Raw genomic sequence first — 26740 nt, 5'->3', positions numbered from 1 at the left:
GCAAGTTTGACGTGTCGGTCAAGGGACTGCACATTACCCCTTTGACAGAGGCTCCACATAATCCACAAGCTTTATTCCATCATCGGTTGAGACCGTTGGTCTTTGATTTCCACCGACCGTTGGATCAACGACATAGTCACTGCAGGATATGCCATTCCTTTCATCTCAATCCCCCCACCTTCCCCATCCCTTTTCAGGGACCCCTCTCATGAGACTCTTCTATAGCAAGAGGTTTCTCGTCTACTGACAGTAGGAGCAATGGAGAGCTTATCTGCTCAGTTCCAGGGGAGAGGGTTTTACTCTCGGTACTTCCTCACCCAGAATAAGTCAGGGGGTTGGAAACCTATCCTGGACCTGCGTCGACTCAACCGTCACTTGCGGAAACAGGAATTCAAGATGGTTACATTGGCCTCTATCATCCCTGCTCTTGACAAAGGGGATTGGTTCGTGTCCCTCGACTTGAAGGATGCTTATTTCCATATAACGATCCATCTGGCCCACAGGTGCTTCCTTTGTTTTATAGTGGGCACAGAACATTATCAGTATCGCGTGTTACCCTTCGGCCTCTCAGCAGCTCCGTGGGTGTTCTCCAAGACCCTAGCAGTGGTGGCTGCTTTCCTTCGATATCTTGATATCACGATTTTCCCGTATCTCGATGACTGCCTGTTAAAGGCCCCTACCTTCGACAAAGCTGCCCGAGCAGTTGCCACTACCACGATGATATTCAACGCTTTGGGTCTCATAATCAACTTCGACAAGTCACTCCTGATGCCAAGTCACGACCTGGAATTTATCGGCAGGAGGCTCGATGCAAGGAGCACAAGGGTATACTTACCCACAGCAAGATTCGAGTTCATTCGGGATTTGCTTCAAACTGTATCAGTTGCTTCCAGATCCCACATACTTACCTGCCTGCAGCTGCTTGGGCATATGGCTGCCACCACATATGTGGTGTCACATGCAAGACTCCACCTGCTCAGTCTCCAGCACTGGCTTTTCACTGTTTACACACCGGGTGTACACAGCACGAGCAAAACAGTGTCAATTCCCAAACACATCAGGACTTCGCTAACATGGTGGGAGAGCCCCAAAAATCTTCTAGCGGGGTCCCCTTCCACAGGCAAAAGCCCTCAGTACAGATCACAACGGATGCTTCCTTGATTGATTGGCGTGCCCATCTGCAAGAACATTGAGTTCAAGGGCTCTGGATGCCCCAGGAATCCCTACAGCACATAAATTTCCTCGAGTTGCGAGCTGTATTCAATGCCTGTAGGCACTTCCTCCACATGATCTGAGGTCTTACGGTTCACATTCTCACCGACAGTATATGCATGGTGTACTATATCAACAGGCAAGGTGGTGCATGCTCACGCCCACTTTGTGCAGAGGCTATACGACTGTGGAACTGGGCAATTCGGCACGGAATAACCCTTACCGCATCATACCTTCCCGGCAAGGACAATGTCATCGCCAATGCCCTCAGCAAGCACTTCCTTCCCCAACACAAGTGGGATTTACACAACAAAGTTGTTTGCAATCTTTCCCATCTCTGGGGGTTCCCAAGTATAGACCTCTTTGCCTCTCGCCACAACAAAAAGTGCCATCATTACTGTTCGCGAACGGGCGTCGGCATGAACTCCTTGGAAGATGCTTTCCTACTCAACTGGAGTCGTCTCCAATTATTCTACACTTTTCCTCCTCTTCCTCTTATTCCGAGGGTGCTGGAGAAGATAGCAGTGGAGGGCGCAACAGTGATTTTCATAGCACCCTTTTGGCCCCAACAGACTTGGCTGACGCAATTGTCAAGAATGTCAGTCGCTCAGCCACGACGACTACCACTGCTGTCCAATTTGCTGTCTCAACAGCACGGTACAATGGTGCATCAGAACATCGATCACATGCACCTCACAGTGTGGCTCCTAACTGGCTCCAACTGCCAGAAATGACCTGCTCTCAGGCAGTGAGACATGTGCTGATAAACAACAGACGCCGGACCACTCGCAAAACCTACCTCTACAAGTGGTATTGGTTCCAGTCGTGATGTGTGGAGAGGAACCTTGACCCTCTCTCTTTGCCGGTGCAGCAAGTCCTGGACTACATCCTCCACCTAAAAATGGGTGGGTAATTGCTTCGCTGAAAGTTCCCCTGGCAGCACTAAAAGATTCCTACAGGGGCTTGGGAACCTGTACCCGACCTACACAATTCCACTAGAGCGTGGCACGTGGCCTTACTACTGGACATATTAACTCGTCCCCCCTTTGAGCTGTTAGAAACTTGCGCATGCTCACGATGAAGGCGTCATTCCTGCTGGCAATTACTTCAGCACTCGAGTTAGTGAATTGGCAGCTCTATCTGCTGACCCACCGTACACGTTATTTTCTGAGCAGGGGGTACTGCTTCGTGTCCATCCTCCCTTCCTCCCGAAGGTGAATTCTCCTTTCCATATAAATGAGCCCATAAGTCTGCCAACATTCTATCCAAAACCTCACTCTTCACCAGAAGATTTATGTCTACATACGCTCGATGTCAGACAAGCGCTGGCCTTCTACCTGGAGAGAACACGTGCTTTCAGGAAGTCTCAGCGTCTTTTTATAGCTATGGCCGAGCGTTTGAAAGGCCAACAGTTCTCCGCACAATGTATTTCCAATTTAATAGCCTCTTGCATCACACGTTGTTATGCCCTACGGCATAAACCTTTACCAGGACGGCTTCGCACTCACTCCACCAGAGGCATGGCCACATCCACTGCTTACCTTAGAGGTGTGCCCTTGCAGGACATATGCTGTGCAGCAACTTGGTCATCTGCTCTTACATTTGCCAGACACTATGCCCTCGCGAAAATATTGAAGAACGATTCAGCGGTGGCTCTAGCTGTTTTGGCCACAGCGCAGAGGCCATACGTCCGAAGCACACCGATACCATTGGACCACTGTTGTGTACTCACCTCAAGTGGAGCACCCTCGGGGACACTACTCGATGAAGAAGAGAGAGTTATTCACCCTGTGCAGTAATGTCTGTTCTTCTAAATGTGTCCCCCTGTGGGTGCTCCACGACCCACCCTCCTCCCTGCTTTGGAGTTTCTGTTTTATCTTCCAGATGCTTCCGGTTGGGAGGAAACTGACAAGCCGGCCCGTGCTCAGCTGGAACAGCACGAACGGTGCGAGGCAGCAGGAGCGCATGCGCGGGCCGGCAGGGCTACTGCTAAGAAAGATTCTTTGTTTGCGGTGCCAGGATGAGGTGCGTTAGCACCTCGAGTGGGGCACTCACGGGGACACACATCTTGAAGAACAGATGTTACTGCACAGGGTGAGTAACTCTCTCTTATGTACGTTTCCCCATAATATAAGAACTAGGGGTCACCAAATGAAATTAATACAAGCAAGTTTAAAACAAAGGGAAGTTTTTCTTCACGCAGCTCATGGTCAGCCTGTGGAACTCCTTGCCAGAGGAGCTTGTGAAGACCAGGACTTTAACAGGGTTCAAGAAAGAACTACATACATTCTTATGTAAGTTAGGTCCATTAATGGCTATGAGCCAGGATGAGTAGGAATGGTGTCCTTAGCCTCTGTCAGAGGCTGGGAATGGGTCAACAAATGGGTGACGGGAGAGGGACTGCTTGAAGATTCCCTGTTCTGTTCACTCTGGGTCATCTGGCATTGGCCACAGTCAGAAGACAGGATACTGGGCTAGATGGATCTTTAGTCTGACCCAGGATAGCTGTTCTTATGTTCTTAAGCAATCATAATAATTACAGGCCAATAAGCCTAATTTCAGTACCAGACAAAGTGGTTGAAAGTATAGTAAAGAACAAAATAATCAGATTTGTAGAATAACATGGTTTGTTAGGAATGCTTTTATAAAGGGAAATCATTCCTTACCAATCTATCAGAATTCTTTGAGGGGTTTTACACACACACATAGTGATACAATCATAGAATACTAGGACTGGAAGGGACCTCGAGAGGTCATCGAATCTAGTCCCCTGCCCTCATGGCAGGACCAAGTACTGTAAATGATGAACCAAAGTAAGGTGTCCTGTGATAAGGTCCCCTATCAGATGGATGATTAGTTAAAATACAGGAAACAAAAGGTAGAAATGGTCAGTATTCACAATGAAGAGATATATGGAGTCTCCCAATAATCTGTACTGATATCTCTGCTGTTCAATATACTCAGAAGTTATCTGGAAAATGCAGTGAAAAGTGAGTTGACAAAATTTGCAAGCTATACAAAATTACTCAAATGGCTAAGTCAGAAGTGAACTGAACAGTTAGTTATAAAGGGATCTTACAAACTGGTTGTTGGGGGAACAAAATAACAGATGAAATTTAATGTTGATATATTTAAGTAATGCACATTGCAAAATATAATTCCATGTATGCATACAAAATGTTGAGATCTAAATGGCTGCTACCACGCAGGAAGGAGATCTTTGAGTCATCATGGTGAAATGGTTTTTTTTAAAAAAAAGCTAGTATTCAGTAGCAGTCTAAAAAATTGTAACCAAATGGTAGTAAACATTAGGAAAGGGTTAGAACCTACACCAAAACAATCACACAATTTTGTTTACTGCATCTAAAGAAAGATATATTATAAGTGGGGGGGGGAATACAGAGAAGGCAACAAAATTATTATTGATAAGGAGCGGATTACATATGAAGAGATTAAAAAGACTGGAGACTGTTCATACTAGAGAAGAGACAGCTAAGGAGGATATAGATATAGGTAAAGAAGGTGTATAAGAACATTTTTTTACTTCATCCCTAACACAAGCACCAGGGGGTCACCTAATGAAATTAATAGGCAGGAGGCATAAAAGAAATATAAGTACTTATTTATTCAGATGAAATCAGCCTGTGCAAACTCATCATGCAAAAGCGGCGAGGAGTCCTGTGACACTTTATAGACTAACTGAAGTGTTGGAGCATAAGCTTTCGTGGGCAAAGACCCACTTCGTCAGATTATCATGGGATATCATGAAGGTCAAAAGTATGAATGGGTTCTAAAAAAATAGAAGATAATTTCATGGAGGATAGGTCCATCAATAGGTATTAAACAGGATGGTCAGGGATGCAGCCTCATGCTTTGGGTGTCCCTTAACCTCTAACTACCAGACAATGGAACTGGATTATAGGGGTTGGCTCACTTTATTTGCCCTAATCTTTTAGGGTACATCTGCACAGCAACATTATTTCAATTTTCAATTGTGTAATTTATTTTGAGTTTAACCCTGCTGTGTAGATACACCCGTAATGCCCTCTGAAGCTTGTGCTTTACTTTCAGCATCTGGCAGCAGCCATGGTTGGAAGACAGGATACTGGGCTAGATGGATCACAGGTCATTCTTACCTTCTTATTTTCAACATGTTAAGTAACTTGAATCTACCACTGTAGTATTTTCTAATCCTTTAATTATTTTTGTGGCTCTTCTCTGAGCTATTGTGAATTGTGAGCACTGGAGCCAGATACAGTATTCCATAAGCAGTCTTTCCAGTGCCAAATACAGAGGTAAGCCAACCTCTTTGGTCTCCTAGTGAATTTCCCTTCTTTATGCTTCCCAGGGTCCCATTAGACCTTTTGGATGTAGTATTGCACTAGGATGGGGGTAGGGAACTTCAGGCCCGGGGGCCACATGTGGCTGCCAGCTTTCCTGGATTCAGCCCCCAGAGCTCAAGGATCCCTCCTTCTCCCATATTGGAGAGCCTGTGCTGGTGGTCCAGGCCCTGCCACCTACCCACAGGGTTAGAGCACACAAAATCTACTAGCCTGAGCCCCCCTAGGGAAGGGGAATGTGAGGAGTGCCTTTGTCATTCTCACTCTTAATTTGCTTCTCACTTGAGTGTGGCCCCCAACTGATTTTTCTGTGGGTCAGCAGTCCCCGACCTGAAAAAAGATTCCCCATTCCGGCATTAGGAGTATGTGTGTGGCTTATCCACCATGACCCCCAAATGTTTTAAGAGTTGTATCTTCCCAGGATAGAGTCCCGTATCCTATAAGTATGGCTATTGTATGTTCCAAGATATATACATATGGCTTACTTCTGCTGCGTTTACCAAGCAATCCATATCACTCTGAATCAATATTTCATCTTCATTGTTTATCACTCCCCTAATTAGTGTTCCCTGCAAACTTTATCAGTGAATTTAGACCACATCTTTATATAGGGAGAATCTAGTAGAATACATTCCCACCACCACCATATCATAGTCGTGCTCACCTCCTTTCACTCAGTTTGTGGTCGCTAGTATGTGTATAGCAACTACAGTATTTGGTTACATTGAAAAAGTAGTATAGTTGATCAAATAAATATGTTTGAGCACCCTTGCCTTGAGCATTAGCCTCTTCCCACCATCTTCTTATATATTTAGATTTTAGAAACGTAAATTATCTGATTCATTCTGCCGCCGATACAGGATTGCACCATCTAATATATTTACTACAGTACTTTTCAGTGTAGTTTTAAATGTCCATATTTCACAGAGGGTGGAAATTCCATTTCACTCCTATTAATAAGATTTCAAAATTTTCATTTCAGACTGGAATGAAATCTGAAAACTGACATTGCTCACAAAGAACAACTCAATGCATCAGAGTTATAAGAAAAAATTGATTTTGATCTTTTTTTTAAAATAACGCAAAATATTTTAAAAAAATAAATGAAAAGTAATTTCAAAATCAGAATGTCAAAATGGAATACTTTGATATTGTTGGAAATGTTTTTAGTTTTCCTAAATGAAATTCTGGTGAAATAACATGATTTTTCAAGGAGAAACCCTGAGACGAGAGTCTAAACCAAAGCAAGCACAATTGAAGGAAATGTATCACACAGAGCAGGAACAGTATTTAATTTTAATTAATTTAATATGATGAAACCACAGTCTAATAGCTGGTTTTGATTACCAGCATAATTTGAATCCAGAGCTTCTACTAGACGTACAATCAGAAAAAATGGGTGTTTTAGGCTGTTAAGCAGCAGTGTCTTTTTTATTATGGAAATTTTAATGTTAAAGTTTCATTAGTGTATTGATTTGGGGCTGATGGTATTTCAAAGTTGTACTAAAATTTTAATTGCTGACATTTTGTGGGACTCAAATGTTTTAAATTTACATCAATAGGCTTGTCAGCAGTCATGCATTTTCAGTATATAAATATGTATTATATGCAAAACTGTCTGTTACTATAGCTTTTCAACATGTAATTTTCTGCATCTTAATGCTAGTAGCAAAATATATTTCAGTCTCTAATGTATGCAGAAATCAATGGATTCTATCTATAACAATTTGATTTCATGTGGTAAGTTAAATGGCTAATATCTTGCAATTTCTTGATTACAGAGCACCTGGAACAAATGTATTTATTGGAAGTACATAATTTATTACAAAGCAACCCTTTAAAAGAATTACCACTAGCATGTATAATACTATGGCTTCTAATTGAAAATTAGTCTCCTGTGTCTTGTGACTAGCTTTTAAAGTTGTGTCTGCGATTTGAACTTGAGGGCCAATACTTGCTCTAGCACCTCTTGAGCTAGTCTGTGTTTGAAAACAGAAAGGGAAGCTAGCACATTTTGCAGCAATAAAGTTGTGCCCATCTGAGACTTACTCAAGGGCACTGTATGGTCAAACTATATTTTTAGCTGACTAGGTCATTGAGAGCAACAGTTGGAATGCTATAAAGGGATAAACTTTCAAATGATTGCTTGGGAAGTTAGCAGAGACTGTTGATCATGGAAGTTGTTAGGCTAACATACCATTTGATAGTTCACAATATAAGGGAAGGTCAATGAGAGATAAGCACACAAATGGTTTTCCAAAGTGCAAATCAGGGTGCTACTAAATACAATAATTAGAAGTACTTTTAAGGTTAGCAGTAGAGATAATGAATAGCCAGAGTTTTTTAAGCCTGTAAATTCAACTGTTGGAAAAAACAAAATCTAGGTTGTGTGAGATAAATGATTTGAGTAATATTCCCTGAACATTGTTGAAGGACATATCTAAAAATAATTTTTTTTTGGAGAATTAGAATGTTCTTTTGCTGCAATTATAACTAAAACTCAAGAACAGGCAGGTCATAAGTTATTCTGGAAATGCAAAAAATATTCTTAGGAATGAGTTACATTTGCAAACAGAACATAAGAATGGCCATACTGGGTCAGACCAATGGTCTATCTAGCCTAGTATCCTGTCTGTCAACAGTGGCCAATACCAGATGCTCCCAGAGGGAGGGAACACAACAGGGAATCCTCATGTGATCCTTCCCCTGTCACTCATTTCCAGACAGAGGCTAGGAGTTCCAGATGTTGACTGTGTGCTAAGTGAAGAAAAACTTCCTTTTGTTTATTTTAAACCTGCTGCCTATTAATATTTAATATTGCACAAATGCTTCAATCTTGCCTATAAATACAGTTTTTTAACCCTGTCTCTGAATTATCACCATGTAGGTCAGATGGAAAAGAATCAGTAGGATATCAGATTTTCTCCTGTGTTTACTGGGAAGCTAAAATCATTAGGAAAAAATAGGTGAAGTGTGACCTCTACATTAGAAAGATGCTAATAAGCAAGTAGTCTTGTTAAGATGTGAGATCTTTGGAATATATATATTGCAGATATTTATATTAGTGATTAATTCAAAAAAGTATTATGGATCAAAATGTCTTGTTAGTTACATGAACAATTAGAACTAACTGCAGAACATTTTGACATACTACATATTGAAGTTTAGAAAACAGCCAAACATGAATCTAGAGCAAGTAATTTTCAGGTCAGCAAGTAATGGAGCACGTTTGTGAAGAGACATCTTGGAGTGTAGCTTTTCTTTAGGCACAAGATCTCAGAAATACAAAAGATCTTTGGTGCCTATAAAATCATTGGAACAGTAGTAGGATTCATGAAGGCTGTATTAGGTGCATACAGTGAAAATAAGAGTGAAGTGCATAAAGATGGGCTACACAAAAGACAGTATTTTTGGAGGCTCCTCCCTAAACTAGCCGGTGGAAAATGCTGACCAGAAGGTTATGTCCTAAGATACACTCCTATCAAGAAATTACATTGAGTCAGGTTGTATACTTAATCATTGGGCCAGACAGAGAAAGAGGGAATGAATGACTGTAGATTAGGAAGCTTCAGGAGGTAGTCGAATTAGTCTGTACACGATAAATTTAAAAAACAACAAATGGTCTGGTAGCATTTTATAGACTAACAAAACATGTAGATGGTATCAAGAGCTTTCATGGGCACAGCCCACTTGAAGTGGGTTTTGCCCACGAAAGCTCATGATACCATCTACATGTTTTGTTAGTCTATAAAATGCTACCAAACCATTTGTAGACTAGAGTTAGGATATGTATGGGGGAGATCCAGGTTCCAACATCCCTTCTCAAGTAACTCTAATCCTTTATTCAAAAGGGAAAGCTTCAACAGAAAAAACGGAGGGGTTCCATGGCAGAATAATTTCCCTTTGGAAACATTTGAGTCTCTCATTTTAGATGCAGTGATTCAAATAAACTTTCATTTGGGAGGAAAATAAACAGCAAATTGGGAAGGGCTGGGGGAATTGTCAACGTTCTAAAAATTATGAACGTCACTTATGAGCAGAGGTAGAACTGGTTTATGTAAACTTTAGTTGTCTTTAAGGGTGATTAGGCAAGTGGGTGAAAGTCTGGGATTTGAGCGAGTTTAAAAACGAAAATGTATACATACAAAATATACACTTTTGAGCCAGGACCAAAGGAAGCATGCATGGCATAGTGCCTTCAAGGGGTATATTTGTTTTATCGTGAATGGATAACATGAGATGACAGTCTAATTGATTGCAAAAGTACATGATCAGTGCTTCTGTAGTGGCTGATCATTAAAGAATAACAGGCTACTGAGTTTCTTCTTAAATTAGCTCAAACGATAGAGGTCTATTGCCAAGGGATGTGAAGGCCAAAATATAACTGGATTCATAAAAGAATGTAACAAACTCATGGAAGAGAGATCCATCAATGGCCATACGTCAAGATGATCAGGGACGTAACCCCATGCTCTGGGTGTCTCTAAGCCATTTTCTGGGACTGGCCAAAATGGGATGGATCACTAGGTAATTGCCCTGTTCTGTTCATTTCATATGAAGCAACTGGGCCATTGTCAGAAGATACACCATTGGTCTCTGACCCATTATGGCTTCTTCTGTTCTTATGGCTGGTGGAATGCTATAGAGAACTCATTCAGAAATGTACAGAGTAGAATTCTGCTGACTCACCAACAGCTGCAAATGGAACTCTTAGACCATGTATGATGCCATATAGGGATGGTGAAGAAGCTGAAGTGGCCAAAGCTGTCATTGCTCTGGTCAGTATTCTGTTCCAAGTGGTTGCTTTTCAATTGAGAATAATTTTGCAATTAAATTTAAATAACATGCAAAGATAGATAAAGCAACTCCCAATCTCCTGCACTGCCTATATAACACATGTATTATCTTATCAGAAGCAGTGTGTGCAGAGCAAAGAGAGTAGTGGTTAGCTACCATAACCCTTTAGAACAAATGACGATTATGTCTCTTCAGAGTCTAATGGAACCAGAATGGCAGCGGGCTGTAAACAAAACAGTGATAGCTTGGATAGGCCTTTACAATGATCATATATGCTCATCTGTCAGTCTGGTAGCTCTTCATTACCTCCTTCCTGGTTTAGCCTTCTCAGGTTCTCAGCATGTACAGTATAGATATCCTGTGGCTGACACACAAAGTAGGAGTGAAAGTTACTAGGTCATATCTACAATACAGAGAAGATCGAAGCTGCCACAGTCAGTCTTCCATGATTCAGATTAGCGGGTCTAGTGAAAACACGCTCATTTGAACTGAGAAGGTGCTCCCATCAATGCCAGTAGTCTTTCTCCTACAAGGGGTAAAGGAGTTAGAAGGGAGAGTGTGCTTCCTTTGACTTCCCACAGCATGGCTGGTGCCAAAATTTGATTTAAGATACTTTGACTCAAGCTACACTATCAACGTAACTGGAGCTATGTATCTGAATTTGAACTTATCCCCTAGTGTAGACCGCCCCTACTGAGAGAGTAATTTGGTCATGCTATGCCTTCCTCTGCAGCATGGAAGACTTGTAAAGCATGTTGACTATTGGCCGTGGAATAGGTACTCATGTCAGTCACTAGTACCACTTCATGTGTCCTTTCTATTGCCTTTCTTAAAATGTTGTAAAGCTTTAATATTTTGCAGTAGAGAATAAGAGCACCTTCTCTACAGCTGCTGCAGAAAAAAAATGAAAGTCTTTGTAATGTTCACTTAGTAATATTTGCGGTTATCATTGTAGGGCAGCAGTACTGTGGCTAACAAATTATTTTAGTTCAGGACCAAGGGCAAGCACAGATTTTAATGCTATATTCAGAAAATTTTAAAATAGTTGTAATTTCAATAACAATATCGTATTTTTTAAGATCTGACAGCCCATGCATTTTGTATGTTTTGTATGTATTTTCACTCACAATTTTAATAGCAACATCGGGTGACTCTGTATATTAGTAGAATATTAAAATTTTTGGATTGCAAATACTCTGATGAACAATACATTTAAGGTCACAGTGGTTATTACAGCAGAACTGGTGGCATCGCCGTTCACTTAAGATTTCCTGACATTTTAACATTAAGATCCTCTTTTCAGTTCCTTATGACTGCCAAACTTGAACAGTTTGAGTTCACATTTTCCATGTTGGATATTTGTCTCAGGCTGACTTACTATGAAAATTTTCAGGTAAAACAGTTCTGCTGTTTTTGAGAATAATAGTAGGAAATTATAAATATCTATTCCAAGACTGATTCATCCCCAGAGCAAGTCCACCGTTGGCACTAAAGAAAGCAGAGGTCCTGTGGTAAAACATAGTGGCTGTGTCTAGACTGCATCCCTTTTCCGTAAAAGGGATGCAAATTAGACACGTCGCAATTGCAAATGAAGCGGGGATTTAAATCCTCCCCCCTGCTTCATTTGCATAAAAATGGCTCCCGCTTTTTTCCAGCTCGGAGCTTTGCCGGAAAAAAGCGCCAGTCTAGATGTGGATGTTTCGGAAAATAAAGCCTTTTCCGAAAGATCCCTTATTACTCTTAAAATAAAGAATAAGGGATCTTTCGGAAAAGGCTTTATTTTCCGAAAGATCCGCGTCTAGACTGGTGCTTTTTTCCGGCAAAGCTCCGAGCCTGAAAAAAGCGGCAGCCATGTTTATGCAAATGAAGCGGGGGGGATTTAAATCCCCGCTTCATTTGCAATTGCAATGTGTCTAATTTGCATCTCATTTACGGAAAAGGGATGCAGTCTAGACACAGCCAGTGTGTGATCATGTAATTCAAAAGTGTGAAAATGCATATGAACATGGTGATGCAACTAAGTTTTCCATAAGCAATCTTAATTCCAGCATTTCCTATTTTTTGAAGTGCTTGACTTTGCATCCTTATTCTTTTTCAGCTTAGTGGTTTGTTTGTTTTGTTTTGTTGTGTTTGTTTCTTTGTTTGTTTTGAGGGGGGAGACAGAATAGTATTCAGCTGCAGGTTCATAACTCGCTACAAAAAATTACCTTTGATCATCTGTACCAGTCCATATGCTTGAATATAATTCATCTCAGCCAGGAGATAAAGACAATATGCTGGAAGATATTTGATGATGTAATCTCATTTGTATGACAGGCTTTCTGGTTTATCTTAGGCGTCATTTCTTACTGTAGCAGATAGAAAGCATTGTATGTTGCACTTCAGCACATAAGACATCCTTCTGATCCTACATTTATGACTGAACACACACCACAATACATGTCTGGGTGTGGTGTCCAGAAGAGGCATAGATGATCTGAAAGAACACAACCCTACCGTGTGGAAGGCAATAAAACAGATATGAGGATTTGCCCACTTTGAAAGTAGCCAACAGGACAATCTAGGACACATTTCAACAATTCATTAACAGGAAAATACCTTACTATAAAGGCCAGCCACCCAGGAAGATATAACTGGCTTTAGGCTTATGACATAGTTAATTAGAGGGCAAGTCATGGGAAGAGGGTTTGTCAGATATTGTCCAAACAGTGGTGGCAGGCCAAATAAGACAATTGTTTTGACAGCCCATTTGTTTTATGGTTGTCATGCTTCAGCAGGCCAAACAAAAGAGTACGTTTACATAGGGTAAATCTACAGTCTATACTAGAAGTATAAATTTCAACTTGAGATATGCATGATTAAGACATGCATAATTAAGTAGCCGCAGTAGTGCAAGTGGCAGTGGCAGCCCCCCAAGTACATTCCTGTCCAAGAGTCTAGGTATATAGTGAGGTGTCTGGCTCTTGCAGCTGCTTGCACTGCTGAGGTTATGCCATATTTTCAGCAGATTGGTTCAATCAGAGCTAGCTTGGGTATGTCTCCTTACGCAGAAATTTACTGAACATAACCCATAGAGCTTAACCTATAGAGCTCTTTTCTAAAACAAATTAAAACTTCCCTGCTACTGACTTTCCTCATCTACTCTTTAAAGCTATCCTGACCATTTCCCAAAGGAGTCAGCCTCAAAGCCCATATAAAAAAGTAGCCACATTATAAATAACAGGCAAAATCAAGAAAGTATGGATCACCAGCTCAGAACTACCAACTTGCTACCTATGAACTGCACTTTAGATCAATCTCAAGGCACTGACTGGGAGAAGCAACTCGTTCTTTTCTTTCCTCTCCAGTGTCCAGTCCTATGATAGTTAACCATCTGAGTTTCTCCTCAAAGTGTGAACTGCCATTCTGAGACCTCTTCCTCCCTCCCTGCAATCATGTTCCTGTAACATGTTCTGTTAAAGAAAACCCTGGTATGTGATAGTGCTGATCCTGGAGGATTATTTCACTGGCTTAAAGAGCTATTGCATCCCAATTCATCAACTATACGTACATGTTTAGAGTATACCCATGTATACTGTGCAGAAATATGAAACATGTTGAGTGCTGATGGTGATATTGAGATATTAATCGTGTAATATCCCAGATGCAAATATCCTTGAAAAAGATATTTAATATCTTGAAAAAGATATTAAATTCGACACTTTACACCTAGGTCTGAATAAAGAATCTAATTATCTTGCCCATTACAAAGATAGCTTCCCCAATTATCACCTCTACTATCATTAGCTCACAGACATTTACCTCCCCCCTCCCATCTCCCTTCTGTTCTGAAATTTGATTTGTCCTTTTCATATGTGTTCATTTTTTTAATTGTATCCTTTGGTGTATATATGGTTGTGACAATTTTCTACCACTATTTGATCTGAGGAAGTGGGTCTGGCCCACGAAAGCTCATCACCTAATAAACCATCTTGTTAGTCTTTAAAGTGCTACATTTTGTTTCAGCTACACCAGACTAACACGGCTACATTTCTATCGCTTGAAAAAGAGGGCATGGACTTAGGAATGACTCTTTGGAAGTCCATTCTCCTGGAGATAACTGTTACTTAGGGAACATCCACCCATCTCCAGCATTAACAGGCTGTAGTTAATATGAGCAGTGAAGCTGCCATTTCTCTTTGAGACATGAGCTTAGTGCTGAAAGCCCTTACTAAGATGTTGAATTTATCTGTATGAAAAATCACTGTCAAGGTATGGTCTATGAATGTTTCCTTTTTGGAAGCACTCTGCATAGTTATAAAATCAGTCCATTAGAAACATATGCTTCACACTGCACCAGAAAAGAACAAGCAGTTGCAGGTCCATGTTTTATACCATATTGTTTAACCGGATGAAACAGTTCATACAAGTGGCTTAGTTGTGCTGTGATAAGGAAGTGACAGAATCTCTCAAAGCTCACTCTGCTTGATCAGAGGTGACGTTTTAGTGAAATTAGACACTTCCCTCTTAGCAATAAATAAACTACTTACTCTGGCCTCACTTCACATACACTAAGCATTATGGGATTAATGTCCAACTCTCAGCAATTAGGAGCAGTGTACTGAAATCTACTGTTGGATTCTAATCCCTCAATACTATTGTGTACATATTGAGATTCCGAAATCTTAGGTTGGCACAGAAAATAAAAAAGAATGGGATTTTTTTCCTGCCTGATAATTTAATTTTCTTTACTATCAGGCTCTCCCTTCTATTCTGCTCAAAATTACTGCACTGGTGCTATTGAAATTCAGGTAGTTACATACACAGAAATAGAGGTAAAGATTAGAGATATGGAGGTACAGGAGCATCTGATAGATGGTTAAAATTCCATTGTCAGTCAGACTAGATTCAGAATTAAAGTTACCCGTAGCTGAGAAAATATGTCCTTCAAAACTTCACCCAACCTGGGTGAGCAATATATTTATAGAAAGAGCAGACCTCACCAAAAGAACTTCATATTACTGTCTTCATCTGCAAGCAGGAAGGAACTATTCTCAGACATCTGGACAAGCAGAGAAAATCTCAGAGAAAATTGTCAGGAAAGGAAGCGTTCTCGTTTTAAAATTTATTCAGCAATATTGACAGAGCAGATTTCAGATTTCCCCCTCCTCCCAGTGCTCTGGGTTTAGCTAATTTAAAAACAAATACAAAGTTTAGGGACTCTTCGATCAGCACCTTTACAGGCTGAATCACTTGCCTCAACATATGTGAAAAAGATCCTCATCCAGGTTGTTTACAAATTCAGAGAATTTAATACTTTTGACAGAACTTTAGAGTTTTGAAAACAGAAGATCTGGTTATTTGCATAACAGGCTGAGCAGGGATTGTCTTGCATATGTGTAAATAGTACCCAGTATGAGGTATGTGGTGGCCTTGACAATAGAAATTACATGGTTGTTTCAGTTGATGAATTCAAGTGTTTAATTTGAAAGAAAGTTTGAGTTCTGATATAGCAGAATCTTTGTAAAATGTGCTCAGCTCTGTGAGTGGTAAATAACTGTAAAAGGAACATTCCCAAAAATCAAGTATCAGAGGGGTAGCCGTGTTAGTCTGAATCAGCAAAAATGACGTGAAGTCCTGTGGCACCTTATAGACTAACAGATTTATTGGAGCATAAGCTTTTGTGAGCAAAGACCCACTTTGTCAGATGCCTCTGCCCACGAAAGCTTATGCTCCAATAAATCTGTTAGTCTATAACGTGCCACAAGACTTCTCATTGTTATTCCCAAAAATTAATCTGTGGTTCTTGGATGAGACAGTTCTGTAAGTGATTTTAGACCTTTACACTTTTATCTGAGATGCTTTTGAAGATGATAGATATATTCTAATAACTCCAAGGCACCATGGGGTGTTAGCTTTTGAACCCAAATACTGCTTCGACTCTGCAGTGGAGGCACTGTAGGTACAGCTCACATTAGCCAGACATTAAAATTAAAAACTAAGGATAGTTCAGTGAGCTAATTGGATCACTTCCACCATACAGAGTGCACCAGGCCAGGGCAGGCTCTGTGTAGTTTACATGCATTCATGACACATACAGAATGTGCATACTGAGGGGGTAGGGCTAATGGGAGGATTTGACAGCACCATGAAGAGTGCAGGAGAGAAAAAGACTCCTGAGAAAGGCTGTTAGTGTGGTGAGGGAGCTAGGAAGAGCGGGTGCTCACCTTCCCTTAAGCATACCCATTAACGGAGCAGTGGCATTGCAGTTTTCCCTTCCTTCGATGGGATGAGGTGGTATTGAGACAAGAGTGCCTGGACCTCAGGCAGAGGTTGAAGGAGCAAAAGCAGGTGGAGAGTGTAAGGCTCAGAGGGGCAAGAGTGTGAGGGAGAGGTGGAGTCAGGTTTATTGAGGGGAGGGGAAGATGTTATATTAATGTAGATGTTAGGCCTTTTTATAGGCAATCAACCTATCAATGTCCAACTCTGAATGGTATTAAACAAGATTCAGGCTTTGTATACAGAGCACTCAACCTGCTTAGAACCATTTAACCTTTTACTAAATAAACGGAAGAGAAAAAAAAACAGTTCAAGCATTTAACATATAAAATATTAAGAAAATTTTATTCTAGCAATATCCTGTGTTTCCTTTCCCTTTAACTGAAACCTTCCCCCATCTTTCACCATGTGATAATCTATGAGGTAGTATTAAAAATGATTATAACTGTCCTTTCTATGGAATTTAGAAAAAGTTAGTTCAAATGGGCTGACACTGCTCTTACTGTTGTTTGAGGTCCAGTCATGTTTTCTAGAAGGCAAAACAAACATGCAAGAGAGTTAGAGAACAGCTTGTCTCTGGTGCTGACTGACATGCATCCTTACTGCTGGAGAAACAGGCACACAGCACATGGTCTTATTAGCCATATTGAGGCCTAGCAAACTTGTACTGATGTTGGGCTATTGAGGGCATTGCATTTAGCTGCTCACTTGCTTACAGCAGCATTGCAGAATATCTAGTCTGGGCCAGTTAAGCCAGACTCCTCTTAGACACAAGGAAATTGGAGAGATACAAAAGAAAAGAAATAAGTTGGGGAAGGAAAAGAACACATGGAAAGTGGGGTGGCAAAGTCTCACTTCCCATGTAGTGTTTGGAGACTTAGCTGGAGCCCATGAGGTGGAAAAGCAGTTTGGCTCTGCCTTTCTGGTCCAGCCTGGTCAGGACATTTCTTAGGATTAGGACAAAGAAAACCGGAGTTCTGTGAGACATTGGGAGTGACTGTCATCATGGTAAAAGCGGGGAGGAGTCCTGTGGCACCTTGTAGACTAAGGGTATACACTACCATCCTCGTTCGAACTAGGGTGGTTAATGTAGTCATACAAACTTGCAAATGAAGCCCGGGATTTGAATTTCCCGGGCTTCATTTGCATGTTGCCGGGCGCCGCCATTTTTAAATGTCCACTAGTGCGGACTCCGTGCCCACGGCTACACGCGGCACGAACTAGATAGTTCGGACTAGGCTTCCTATTCCGAACGATCTGTACGCCTCGTGGAACAGGAATAGGAAGCCTAGTCCGAACTATCTAGTTCGTGCCGCGTGTAGCCGCGGGCACGGAGTCCGCACTAGCGGACATTTAAAAATGGCGGCGCCCGGCAACATGCAAATGAAGCCCGGGAAATTCAAATCCCGGGCTTCATTTGCAAGTTCGTATGACTACATTAACCACCCTAGTTCGAACTAGGATGGTAGTGTAGACATACCCTAACTGAAGTGTTGGAGCATAAGCTTTCGTGGGCAAAGACCCACTTCGTCTTTGCCCACGAAAGCTTATGCTCCAACACTTCAGTTAGTCTATAAGGTGCCACAGGACTCCTCGCCGCTTTTGCAGATTCAGACTAACACGGCTACCCCTCTGATACTTGTTATCATGGTGACACTCCCACCTTCCTCTTTTCTCATTTTTTAGTCAGCCGGCATTTCCAACCGTCCTTCCCTTATATTTCCCCCCAAAAGTTATTTTTTCTAGTTTAAAAAAAAGGGAGAGGGTGATGGATAGAATAGCCAGTCCATACTCTCGCTATTTTGTTCATTAATTTAGACCTCATTTTGAACATACAAATTTTAGTTCATCGATTTCTGGTCCCAGGCGTCTCTTTTTAAAGAAATGATGCTAATGTTTTCCTTGAGTTAAATCAGTAGGCTTTTTTTGTTTGAACCAATTGTATGTCCCTCTTGCACATATTTCTATTAATGTTTGTTGTTATAGGTTACCATAACATTTTATACTTTCATGTCTAACATTTCATGTCTAATGTTTACAATGTATGTTAATTTGTAGGCCCAGTTATTACAACAAAGGGCAAATTGGAGAGGGTTTTTTTTGGGGGGGGGAGGGAGGAAATAAAATAACATAATTTCCAAAAAATGAAATGGAAAAAATATAAAAATAAAACAATTTCATCGGGCTCTTAACTATAGGAAGACCTAGGATAGATGGGTGGTCTTACAATATTTCTACATTTTCTCTTTTCTGCAACCTTCTATGCAACCAGTTACACAGAATGTGTTCACTGTGTTACAAACATTCCATTGTCCTTTTGTGTGAAATGTCATATTCATTTAATAGATTGTCAAGTTCAAACAGAAGTCAGAAGTGCAAGGTTTTAGCAGCACTACTTTTGTATAGAGCCAGAGAGGAGAAGGGTGCAGGGAAGAGAGAGAGCGCATTGCACTTCACTGAGCAACTTTGAGCACTTTACATTATTATTTGACCTGATTATTAATGCTGAACAGTCTGTCAGGTAATAAAGATAAATTTTGATATACTTCTAATGCAAATAAGTGATTTTCTCCTTTCCAGTGTTTATTGGTTTTGTAGTTTACATGCCATAAGATGAGTCATTTTTTGTTTAATAGACAATTTAGGTCTGTGAAATGAAACACTGCAAAAGTAATTCTGACAGGATTGACAGGCCTAGGGATGGGGCTCAGCTGCTATAGACCTCTAGATTTGATGGCAGTCTAACAATAAATAATCCGATACTGGTGAAATGATAGAGGATGTCAATTTAAAGTTCTTGATTGTCAAAACTAAGATTGTTTTATCGCTGAACTGTTGCAGGGCAAATTTATACTACTTTGTATGCTTCAAATTTTTATCCTTAATATGTAGGTCTGTATCATATGGGCTGACAATCCATAGATGAGAATTTTATCTCTCTTATCTTCCGAATTTCACAGTACAGACACTGCTAGAATTTTTAGTTTAGGAAGCTTTAGACTAGTAATAACAGAGACTCATTCACTGCACATATTGTTTTTGTATTTATATATGCTGGAAATTTTACACTTTTAGCCCAGGCAATTTCTAAAATTTGACAACTCTGTTTAATTACCAAGCAGTGGAAGACTCAAATGCTGTCTCAGCTCTGTGGTTTTCTCTAGCCATGTCTACACTAGGAGATTATTCTGAATTTACTAAGTTCAACTTCTGGACACTCAATTTTACAAATTCGAAATTCTGTGTACACACTAAAAATTCTAGCAGTGTCTGTACTGTGACATTCTGAAGATGAGATAAAATTCCCATCTATGGATTGTCAGCCCATATGATACAGACCTACATATTCAGGATAAAAATTTGAAGCATACAAAGTATCATACATTTTCCCTGCAACAGTTCAGTGATAAAACAATCTTAGGGGAGGGATAGCTCAGGGGTTTGAGCATTGGCCTGCTAAACCCAGGACTGTGAGTTCAGTCCTTGAGGGGGTCCATTTAGGGATCTGAAGCAAATCTGTCAAAGATGGTACTTGGTCCTTCTGTGAGGGCAGGGGACTGTACTCAATGACCTCTCAAGGTCCCTACCAGCTCTTTGAGATAGGTATAGCATTATGGGGAAGAATCAAATGTAGTCTGAGGCATGCTTTGTTAATGTGGATGTGCTACCTTGGACTCAGAGCCCCGGGAAGCGCTGTGGGGGGCCAATTAGAGGCACCAGAGCATCCACATTAATGTTATTTCAGACTTACAAGTTCAGGAATAGCATTATTCCTCATGAAAAGCAGGACTACAGAGTTTAAATTCAGCAGACTTTTATTCTGGAATAACGGGCTTGGTAGTATGGATGCATTGCTTACAAAATTGATTTTTGGGGGCTAATTTCGGACTAAGGTCCCAATGTAGACCAGGCCTCTGAGAGTTAAATGCAAATGCAGTACATGTATTGTTTTTGGTGTACATAAAATGATTATGGGAGAGCCTGCAAACTCCTGGTAAAACTACAGACTTCTTTGTCTTGACTTGAATTTTACTTTGTGTTACCACCTTAACAACATATTGTAAGAACACAGCTTTATTGCCTAGAAAAGGCAAGGCATTGGTTGTACCAGTCTGCAACTGTAGAGTTACTCTCCAAATAGTCATGAATTCCATCCTGAGTCTGGTCTAGGAACCAAATTAGAACAATCACCCGTTTTGTATTTTAAATAATGTTCCTTATTTTTTGCTTAACGCCTTGCAAACATCCTGTAGGCAAATGATTACATGTACAATAATTTTTTTAAGCAATAATCCTGCAAAATGTTATGCATATATACAGATGTGTGGACTATGAAACCATTGTGGGATGCTGCCTCTTTAAAAATAAGATAGGGCACCAGGCAGCATGGCGGTATCAAAATTTGCAGGCCTGCTGAGGGAAACTTAGGCACTTACAGAGTTAGGTGGCAACTGAACAATGCTTTTTTGAATATCCCTGCCACCTAAATGTTGGATTTTGGCACCTAAAAAAGAAATTAAATGCCTAAATCCCTTTGAATTTAGCCAAGCAGGATGTAAGATATCCTGTTTAACACTGTATTTCCAACTGCATTGCTTATGTTGTCTCCTTTTTTTTCTTTTTTTCATTCAGTGGAGCAGATTACTATGATTATGGACATGGGCTTAGTGAGGAGACATACGATTCTTACGGTGAGTTACTTTGTAATTATAAGTGTATTTTAAATAATTTTTGGGAAAAATCAGTTTAAACAGAAAAGAAAATTCATTTACTTTGCTGCAATCCCACATCAGACTCTCTACCTGCATGAATCCCATTGTTATAGGTGTTAAAAGATTTATGGTTACAGGGACACATTTGTTGTGGGGGAGCTTTGTATTTATGTTTGCTATATTTGCCGTATAACTGGACACATAAACACTAAGAATTATCCACCGTTACTCTTTTTTACTATATTTCCACAAATCAGTAGGATTATTTTCAGACTACAATAATATTTAGTGTGAATAAGGCAGAACTGGGCCATAAGGTCTCAATTTAGTAGAATACTTAAACATATGCTTAATGTAAAACATGCTTAAACTTCACAGAAACCAGTGGAAGCACATGGTTAACTTATGTTAATGCCTAACATAGTGAATGCTAGTGGGAAGGGGGTAGTTTTAGAAGGTAAAATAAATAAAGAACAAGTCAAAATCACCTAGAAAAGTTAGATGCCTGCAAGTCACCAGGGCCTGATGAAATGCATCCTAGAATACTCAAGGAGCTGATAGCTAGAGGCTCAGATATCTCCTCTATCATCTATGGAAAATCATGGGAGACAGGAGAGATTCCAGAGGAATGGAAAAGGGCAAATATAGTGCCCATCTATCAAAAGGGAAACAATAACAACCCAGGAAACTACAGACCAGTTAGTTTAACTTCTTTACCAGGGAAGATAATGGAGCAAGTAATTAAGGAAATCATCTGTAAACACTTGGAAAGTGGCAAGGTGATAGGGAACAGCCAGCATGGATTTATAAAGAACAAATTGTGTCAAACCAATCTGATAGCTTTCTTTGATAGGATAACAAGTCTTGTGGATAAGGGAGAAGCGGTGGATGCGGTATACCTAGACTTTAGTAAGGAGTTTGATATGGTCTCGCATGATATTCTTATCAATAAATGAGGTAAATACAACTTAGATGGGGCTACTATAAGGTGGGTGCATAACTGGCTGGATAACTGTACTCAGAGAGTAGTTATTAATGGTTCACAATCCTGCTGGAAAGGAATAACAAGTGGGGTTCCGCAGGGGTCTGTTTTGGGACTGGCTCTGTTCAATATCTTCATCAACAATTTAGATACTGGTATAGAAAGTACGCTTATTAAGTTTGCAGATGATACCAAGCTGGGAGGGGTTGTGACTAATCTGGAGGATGGGGTGATAATTCAAAATGACCTGGACAAATTAGAGAATTGGTCTGAGGTAAATAGGATGAAGTTTAATAAAGACAAATGCAAAGTGCTCCACTTAGGAAGGGATAATCAGTTTCATACATACAGAATGGGAAGCGACTGGGAAGGAGTATGGCAGAAAGGGATCTAGGGGTTATAGTGGACAACAAGTTAAATATGAGTCAGCAGTGTGATGCTGTTGCAAAGAAAGCAAACATGATTCCGGGATGCATTAATAGGACTGTTGTGAGGAAGACACAAGGGGCTCGTCTACACTGGCCCCTTTTCCGAAAGGGGCATGTTAATTTCACAGGTCGTAATAGGGAAATCCGCGGGGGATTTAAATATCCCCCACGGCATTTAAATAAAAATGTCCGCCGCTTTTTTCCGGCTTTTAGAAAAGCCGGAAAAGAGTGTCTACACTGGCCCCGATCCTCCGGAAAAAAAGCCCTTTTCCGGAGGATCTTATTCTTATTATTAAGCAATGGGCTTAAACTGCAGCAAGGGAGGTTTAGGTTGGGCATTAGGAAAAAGTTCCTAACTGTCAGGGTAGTCAAACACTGGAATAAATTGCCCAGGGAGGTTGTGGAATCTCCATTTCTGGAGATATTTAAGAGTAGGTTAGATAAATGTCTATCAGGGATGGTCTAGACAGTATTTGGTCCTGCCTTGAGGGCAGGGGTCTGGACTCGATGATCTCTCGAGGTCCCTTCCAGTCCTAGTGTTCTATAATTCTTTGCTGAATCAATACTATACTGAGCACATTTCAGAATTTGTTTATGGTCTTTTGGGGGTATTAATTCATTTCCAAGTTCTAGTTCTGTAAAGTCAAGAAGGTACAGATTGAACTTCTGACTGATGCTGAGCCAGAGAATTTGCCAAACCAAGGGAGGTGAACATTGTCTAGCAGTATTACCGACACTTTCACTGCTTACTGACTGGGCTTTTAGAAGACGTTGAGGATAAATCAGAGTTAAATTACACCACAGAAACACTGAGAGCCAGAGCTGGTGGCTATAAACAGGAAACTTGGCCACACCTATGATGAGTGGACATCTGGCTAACTAAAATCATGCCGGACCAAGGACGTTGTTGGGCCAGATAGTGCTGGACTAAAAGGTTCAACCTGTAGTAATTATATAAAGTTATAAAAGTATTTTAATATACATAATTGTTCTAGAGTACTTGTATGAAGGCAAAAGAATGCATAATAAAGCAAAAAGCACATGCCTCAATTGTAGGTTTAAATTTTTCAAACCAGAAGTTCAGTGGTGACAAGTTTAATTAAAGGAATCGGTTGTGGATTAGAAGCATAATGCATGTTAGAAGGCACCTTTGCTTCCTGGAGAAATATTAAACCTCTGGTTAGAGATCAGAGAAATGCAGTCTTCTATCAGTCAGGAAGCTCAAAAACTCATGAATTGTCAGTGACTGGTGCAAGTGAATCATGACTCTGGTTAATGGATGTTATGACATTTTTTTAGAACATAACTGGAAACCATTTCCTGGCATATCTTTTGAAGTGCATTTTATGATATCTCCTCCCCGAAGCAATGATGACCTCAGCTAAGATTTGTTTGTCATAACAAACGCTTTGAACATACAGGTTTGCCACATGTCATCTACTTGAATTGATGCAAGTAACTTGAGGGAAAGTCATTGATTAGATGAGTGCATCAAAAGAGGAGGTCACTTCAAGCAATTTTTGCCCCTCATAGCTCTTTAAATTGGTCTCTGTTGACAGCACAGCTTAAATCATTCTCTATTCCAGCATGAAAGTTAACCGTTGACAGTAGGAGTCTGATTTCTCAGAGTAGCTCATTAAAGAAAAAAATGATAGGGATGAATCTTAATGCAGGACACAAAAAGATACAACATTTTGTAACATTACAGTATTTAAGATAGAAAATGTGAATTTTTCTAATTAAAACTTGTTAGTTTAAACTGATAGCTTTTTATTTGTGAGGGCAAAGTTCTTTAATCAGAAATTTAGTACATTTAGTACATTTTGAGATTTACAGAAAGATCGTTAGCACTTTGGGGAAGGATGGTGTCTTCCTATTTATTTCTACCCCTAGCACATTCAGATTCTGATTTTGATTTTCTCCTCGGTGCTACCATAATACAAATGTTATTATCGTTAATAATACAATTTAGTGTGTGTTGTGAAAAATCTTTGTGTGTTTGTTCATTTTGTTGTTACAAACAAGGCTAACAATGTCCTTTGCTCTTTGAAGATTGTAAAAGAAACCTAGCTCTTTAGATCTTACATTTCACAGGGGAAAAAAAAGATGTATTCCACTAATATCTCATGATTTGAGTTGCTTTTACAAAAGGGAAGCCACCAGTGCTGATAATCTTTTCACTTGCGGATTTGTAATTCAAAGTAGTGACCAAAAGATGTTTGGCTTTGGTTTTTTTTTTTTTTTTTTTTAAAAAGCTCTTCAGTAGATTGCATAGAATTGCCTGTACTTACTCCAGGTCATGTTAGTACAAGCATCCTCTAAACATTCTGCCTCCATAGTTGCACTCTTCTTTGCAGCCACATTACTTAAATACATCACCCCAAGACGTGGTGGGAGTGCAGTGTGGGGAAGTTCACCAGCTCTTTGACTAATATTGGATTTCATTGTCTGCAAATATCAGTGCAAAAGCACCAAACTCCAAAAATAAACTTAAAAAAAAAAGATGTCAAAACAAAGATTGCCATAAGAATCATTAGGAAAGATCTAATTGAGATTGCTTTTCCTTGTTTTAGGTCAAGAGGAATGGACCAACTCAAGGCACAAGGCACCTTCTGCAAGGACAACAAAGGGAGTCTACAGAGACCAGCCATATGCCAGATACTGATTGTACTGTCTGATGTTGTGAAATATCCAATCTTCACCATCCTGTATACTGTCCCAAGTAATTTTTTTCTATAAACAATCCCTTTTTAGTCAATCAAAGTGCTTAAAAATTGAACGGATGGACTGAACTTAAATATTCTACTGAAAGAACAATCTGGACAGAAAGTTATGTAAAACAAGGAACTTTGTTATTTCCAAACTGTATTTGAAAAATAGGTGATCAAAAACAAATAACCTCTGATTAACTAGTGTTAAACAAAAACTAGGTTTACTAAAAATGTTAATCCATTCTTTTAACATAAGCATAACCTTTTATTTTAAAGGTTTTCAGCAATTTAGTTTTTAGTTTTATTTTTCAACCATTTTGCTAGTTTTTTTTCTCTTGCAAATATGCGTAAAAAGGGAAGCAAATTACAAATGCAAATAATGTGGTATTTTGTAACTCAAGTCTTGAAATGTTCTGTAGTGTTAAGCAAAGTTTACTCTTGCTTGATACTAAATAAACTTTTGAAAGAAAATCAGTGTGTCTGAGAGTAATTTTATGTTATAGTTTATTTTAGAATAAACCTTCATAAATAGTAGTAAACAGGGAGAAATTCATCTAACAATGATCAATATAAAAGGCTCATACTAAACACTGTACAGCTTTTTTTAAAAAATGGTATAAACCTAAATGTACATTTATATACTCACAATAGATTTAAATGCTGTTTAAAGTATCCAAATGGTATGGATCTGCTTGAATGCCACATTTAAAAAAATAAGCTTGGTTAAAAATGGTTTAAAATAGCTAATGAATTTTCTGAAAAAGATGTGACTAGTTTTCATCTTGTTGAGCATTTTTTCACTAGTGCAACTTTGGAATTTTTATGAGAATTTTGGTACCTTAATGACTACCTCGCTCCGTGCTGGAAGCAATAAACACAAAGCTTTTAAAGACTTTCTGACTTGACTAATTGAGGTCGCTTTCGTCAGAGGCAGAGGATGTGTAACCCTTAAAACGGTCATCATTTGCAAAGGTAAATAAATCAAATAAGATTTTAATCTCACTTAATTTATCTTAATATAACCAATAAAAACAGGGAGGATACAAATTAGAAAGTTTCAGTTTAGATTTTAGAAAGGCTTTAAGATCACCTAAATTCTCATTTTAAAAAGTTTAATTTTGTTTTAGTAATCTAAAAAGCCTTAGCTCAGTCAGTTTAATTTGGACAAACTATTCCCTATTAAACAACTGTAAAACCTCATAACTAGTAGTTTGTAATACATTATTTTTCCATAAATTCTAGTAACTGAGAACACTGCTTAAAACATTATGAATGTTTTCAAAAGCTTTTCTGTAATGAT

The 26740-nt window shown here is 39.6% G+C and overlaps 1 protein-coding gene across 3 annotated transcripts in view; it reads left to right on the top strand.

The window, feature by feature from the left end:
* The window catches only part of KHDRBS3 (KH RNA binding domain containing, signal transduction associated 3), a 318181-nt gene extending 292270 nt beyond the window's left edge, over nt 1-25911 (top strand). For all 3 annotated transcript variants that reach the window (XM_075920082.1, XM_075920081.1, XM_006123528.4), the window contains 2 exons: nt 21240-21298; nt 25303-25911. In XM_075920082.1, the coding sequence (XP_075776197.1) occupies nt 21240-21298; nt 25303-25394 (151 nt within the window). In that variant the 3' untranslated portion in view covers nt 25395-25911. The remainder of the gene's footprint in view (nt 1-21239; nt 21299-25302) is intronic.
* The last annotated feature ends 829 nt before the right edge of the window (nt 25912-26740 follow it).

Source organism: Pelodiscus sinensis, chromosome 2 (genome assembly GCF_049634645.1).
Source record: "Pelodiscus sinensis isolate JC-2024 chromosome 2, ASM4963464v1, whole genome shotgun sequence".
Lineage (NCBI taxonomy): Eukaryota > Metazoa > Chordata > Testudines > Trionychidae > Pelodiscus > Pelodiscus sinensis.
Note: the sequence above shows the minus strand (reverse complement) of the source record. Positions and strands in the feature narration are given on the sequence as shown.